The sequence below is a fragment of the Antrostomus carolinensis genome, unplaced genomic scaffold (genome assembly GCF_000700745.2).
Source record: "Antrostomus carolinensis isolate BGI_N321 unplaced genomic scaffold, ASM70074v2 scaffold23835, whole genome shotgun sequence".
Lineage (NCBI taxonomy): Eukaryota > Metazoa > Chordata > Aves > Caprimulgiformes > Caprimulgidae > Antrostomus > Antrostomus carolinensis.
In genome coordinates this window covers 1-5395 of record NW_010318743.1, presented here as the reverse complement: position 1 = coordinate 5395, position 5395 = coordinate 1, and the positions used below count along the sequence as shown (strand labels likewise).

The 5395-nt window shown below is 38.1% G+C and overlaps 1 protein-coding gene across 1 annotated transcript; it reads left to right on the top strand.

The window, feature by feature from the left end:
* Nucleotides 1-66: 66 nt before the first annotated feature.
* LOC104525782 (heat shock 70 kDa protein 14) lies at nucleotides 67-4849 on the top strand (the record flags this gene model as incomplete). Its single annotated transcript, XM_010169034.1, has 6 exons — nucleotides 67-149; nucleotides 1164-1212; nucleotides 2300-2393; nucleotides 2510-2600; nucleotides 3779-3883; nucleotides 4684-4849. Coding segments are annotated over 6 exons (588 nt in total), but the record flags the coding sequence as incomplete, so codon positions are not given.
* Between the last annotated feature and the right edge of the window lie 546 nt (nucleotides 4850-5395).

The window sequence follows — 5395 nt, the reverse complement described above, 5'->3', positions numbered from 1 at the left end:
GGGGCTCGGGGTGGGGGGGGGCTCTGCCTGTTGCTCACTTCTCTTTTTGCTTTACTTTACATTCAGGTTGTTGGTTTAGCTGCAAAGCAAAGTAGAATAAGAAATATTTCAAACACTGTGGTGAAAGTAAAGCAGATCCTTGGGCGAAGGTAAGAGAACAGGTGTGAAAGGGAAGGTGACACGTTCAGTTTTCCCTCTTAAAGCTGGTCAGTGAAACAGCATTGATATTGAAGGCATTTTAATTGAGTGTGATAGTAGTTAAGTTAACCTGGCATTGACAGAAGGGTATGTCAGATCTTAAAAGTTCATTATATTATGAATTTCTAATCCTACATTTCATTTCAGGAGTAAAAAGATGTGTAGTATTTCGTGTCTGAATTTGTCTGTGAAATCAAATTGTGGAATTTAGTATGCAGTTGCATATATGCTTTTGATATATGCTTAAAGCTTCTGAACTAAAACATCTTTGTGTTCTTACCTGGATGGTTTCCCGAGGCTAAAATCCACCGTGGTTTTAGTTGTGTGAAACTTTGCATTACCTCTTATTGCAGTAGTGAAGCACACTGGTGTAATGCCTGCTGTGATGCTTCAGTTGTTTGTGCTGGCAGTTACAGTAATACTGGAACTAAACTTGATGGTTTAGGTCTAACATCAGAGATGTGACAAAACTTTTCAGTGATAACCCAGCTGTCTGTTACAGCTCTTTTATTGGAAGGAGCTGACAAGATGATGTCTGTTCTGATGTATTTACCGGCGCTTTCCAGGTGCATAACTTCCTTAGTTAGTAGAAAACTAAGGACAGTCAGCTTATTGCTGTCACATTATTCCAGTCAATAGAACACAAGTGCCACTAAAATGTTTTATAGTGATTATTGAGGTTAGCAGGTTAAAACAACCTGTTGGGGTTTTTTTTTCCCTTTTCACTAACTTCTAGGAATTTTTTTCTGTGATTAGTTTGGGGGAAGGAGATTGAAAGATACCAGCAGTCAGAACTGTTGCTTTTTCTTCTCCTCTATAAATACATTCATAGAGTGGAAACAGGAATTTTAGTGGAAGTACAGTTTCATATGCTGCAGACATTATAAGGAATATCAGCAAAATGAATTTGTGCAATTACCCTTGAGCTTATGATTTATTTTGTCACTTTGAATTTGTCTCAACAGCTCTGGTGACCCACAGGCAGAGAAATATATTGCAGAAAGCAAATGTTCAGTGAGTATGATCTAGGGGTTTGGGGTTTTTTTGTTGTTCTCAGAATCACTTGTATCATTTTGTGCTGTTCTTGGCATTGTTTGTGCCACACCACGTTTGTGTTCTGTAGTGATCAGCTCTCATTATATGAGGTCCATTTGCTGCTGCATAGAATGGTTCTTGTTTTATGACGCAGAGAATTTCAGTGTGTTCTGAGATGTGGTTGGACTCGATGATCTCAAAGGTCTTTTCCACCCAGGCGACTCTCTGACTCTATGATCCACCATTGCAATACAGTCCAACAGAAAAACTATACATTATCTCTTGACCATTCCCAAAAGGGATTATTCTGAATATACTTGGGCAATAGCATTGTGGTGTTTCTCAGTGCTGGTAGAAGATGCTCAGGTTACAGCATTTTGTGATAAAAACACTTACCCACTTGATTTTAATCTCAGTATTTAATTTGGATAATACCCTGCTTGTTACTAGAGACCTCTTTGCAAAGCAAGAAAAGTTATCCTGGAAAATAGACTCCTAAAGAAGGAATGAGGCTTTTTTTCTAGTTTTTGATGGTTTGTGTTGACTTGCTTATATAAATAGCTGTTATTTTTTCTTATGGAACATAAGCAGGCAAGTACTTTTGTTCTAAACGCTGCTTTTGTACTAAGGAAAACCTCTTAATAGGTTGCCCAAGGAAGTTGTGGCTGCTCCTCCCTGGAAGTGTTCAAGGCCAGGCTGGATGAGGCTTTGAGCAACCTGGTCTAGTGGAAGGTGTCCCTGCTGCTGGCAGGGGGGTTGGAACTGGATGATCTTTAAGGTCCCTTCCAACCCGAACCATTCTATGATTCTATGATAACAGAAAAAGAAAGTCTACAGCCTTTAAGTCCTTATGAATGTCACTGTCGTGTCCGTTGGATAATACAAAGGTTTTTGAGAACTTTGATAAGTGTCTGGGAAGCATTTATTCTCTTTTAGTAGAATGCTAATGCAGAAGGTATTTGCACAGTCCAGCACTTTTTACTCTGAACATAAACTAAATCAAACATCACTTTTTGTTAATAACCAAATTGCGTACCTGACGCAGACACGTTGACTTTGCTTACAGGTAGTTGAGAAGAACGGAAAGCTTCAGTATGAAATAGATAATAAATTGATTAACCCAGAAGATGTGGCAAAACTGATTTTCAGTAAAATGAAAGGTACGTAAGTAAAATTGTAACCTATTTTAGTTTTCTAAGCTGTCCTCATATTTTTAAGATGTGGTTTCTTGGTGGTTTGTTTTTAATCAACATCCTCTGCCTGTGTTTGTAAACAGAAACTGCTCAGTCTGCATTGGGCTCAGATGTAAATGACGTTGTTATCACTGTACCGTTTGATTTTGAAGAGAATCAGAAAAATGCCCTTGGGTAAGAGGATTAAGATTTTTTTTTTTGTTATTTAATGTGCCTAAAGTTGACCAGCTGGAAGATGAGCAAAGGGAATTCTTCTACTGCATTTCAGCTTGTGACTCTCAGTCAAGACATTAGGGTGTTATTTGAATTGGGAAGACGTGAAAGTAGGAGATAAAGATCATGACTTTAGAAGATTTTCATGGAATTCCCTGTTGTGACCAAAATGAAATTCTGAATCAGATGAAGTAAGAGGGAATTTTGGTATCATCAAGGATGAAATGCCATTTCAAATTTCTAGTGGATCTTCAGTGTCTGCTTTGAAATGCAAATAATTTCTCAGTCCTCTTCCATAATTTCCCATCCCTTCATACGACAAAACTGACCAAACCAAATGACGTTGCTGCATGACTCTGCTGAGGGCTGTTTTATCAGAGAGCAGATACAGAATACGCACCAATATTCTCATTGGGAGTGTAGCTCTGAATGTTCTTCCATACAAATACATAAATAAACTTAAAGCTGTGTGTAGCTGGCAGCATCTGTTTCTATTTTCCAATATGCAGGAGCCCTTATGTTTAACTGTAATAAAATACTTGAGCACACTTAAAGTTGGTTATAAAACATTAGTGGTTGGGCATTTGCAGTATGTATAATGACACATTCTGTTGCTTTGGCGTACTAGTTTCAAAATAACTTCAAAGTGGAGGAAAAGACTTGCAGGGCAGTCCCAGGGTTACTGAAGTTTGAAGAAAACATGTAAAAAAAAAAAAATGTTAAAATGAGGTGTGGTAACTTAATTTGGAAATAAAAGCAATTTTCCTAGCATATCTGGTGAAATGATGGACCAAGAACTTTTAATGCCACACATCAAGATAAGTCACTCAGTGTGATTGAGGGTGGGTGGGGTTTTCATCCTATAGTTGAGGGGGAGTTGCTGTGTTTTTATGGAGTGTGTAGACTGATACATCGGTGCTCTTTGGCAGTGAATACACAGCAGATGCAACTACCTGGAAAACACAGTAGCAACTGAAATCCTTGATACCTTTCTTCTCCAGGCACTTTGGTTTGTTAATGCTGTGCTGTAACCAAGTTCTGAGTTGGTGGCATACGTAGTTCAGATGAAATCTTAATAGCATGTGTGACTATAGTGAAATCATTAAAGTAAAATGAAATACTGTTATGCCTTATCACAGGGAAGCAGCTGCAGCTGCTGGATTTAATGTTATGAGATTAATTCACGAGCCATCTGCAGCTCTCCTGGCTTATGGAATTGGCCAAGATTCACCCACTGGGAAAAGGTAAAATCATAATATTTTACTACTTAAATTTAAGCTGCTGTACTTCCATCCTGGGAAACCTTAAATGAAGGAATGCTGTGTTGCCTTAGCAATCACTACAAAATTAATGATTTGAGGCTTGTTTGGTTTTTTTTCCCTCAATAAAGCCAATAACAATTTAGAATTTGTAAATCCATAGTGTTTTAAATCCCTTTGTTCTGCTTTTTATTCTTTTATAATTGCCTTTAAAGACTTGTTCTCGGATTCTGTCTTGCTGATTGGCTTGAAGAAAAATGCATCCCTTCTTGAACAGATTTTGGCATAGCTGTTTTTTCATTGTGGGAAACGGGGTCATTTTACATGTGCTGGAAGAACTAAAGCCGCATTCCTGAGTTCAGCAGGTGCATTGAGTTTCCCTTGTGAATAGTCAGATAATTCACAAGATTTTCAAAGTAGCAAAGACTGCTGTCAGTGTAAACAGATGTCTTGTCTTCTCTTCTTGTTTGGTATTTTTTACCATTCCCACATAGTTCTTGCCTTTAATCTTGAATGTAATGTTCAATTATCGGTTGTGTTGTAGGAAAAACATTGGTTGCTGTATGAAATAGACTAATGTTGTTCTTTAGGGAACACTGTCCAGTAGTCAGTGGCTCTAAGATGCATTAAATACAAACACCCCAAATCAAAATCTCTTGATGAAACTGATTAAAACCTGCAATACATTACATAGTGGTCATCTTTTTAGCCAGTGTGTCAAAGTAAACATAATTTTAGATGGTTATTAATACTACTTTATCTCTCTCTTTTTTTAACCATGACAGCAATGTGTTAGTTTATAAACTTGGTGGAACATCACTTTCTATCACAGTCATAGAAGTAAACAGTGGAATATATCGTGTGCTTGCTACAAACACAGATGACAGCATTGGTGGAGTTTACTTCACAGAAGCTTTAGCACAACACTTGGCTTCTGAATTTCAGAGGTAGGTTTTGAATTCCAAGCATGTTGCTGTTAGAACAGGAACTTCATTATCTGATGCTTGCTTTAAAAAAATAATTTAAATCATATTGGATTGTGAAATCTATCAGCCTGTGAGTGAAATGGGTCACATAAAGATATTAGAGGAACAATCAGGTTTTGGGGGCCAAGGAGGAGGACTGGGAAATACTTGGTTTTGAGTAGATGTTGCCTGAAGTCAGTGTTGAACTAGAAGGGCTCAACTCTGAAGTGTTCTGTGTGAGTGATGTATGTGACTACAGGCAGCTTACATCCTTTCAGTCCCAAGCTTTTGGGGTGGCAGGAAATTCACCCGGGGGGGTTTTGTTTGTTTTTCATGTTGGCACAGAGGACTGTGGCGGGAATTGAGTCATCAGACTGAAACCCATATGGCACATCATCCTATGATGAACAAAGGCATTACCACTAGCTCTAGTGATCTTGAGGTGGTCAGTTCCGTACTATCACAGTGGATGAAACATATTATTTTGTTGGCATGTCTAGTGCTTGATTTCTCTTTCTTAGAATCATAGAAT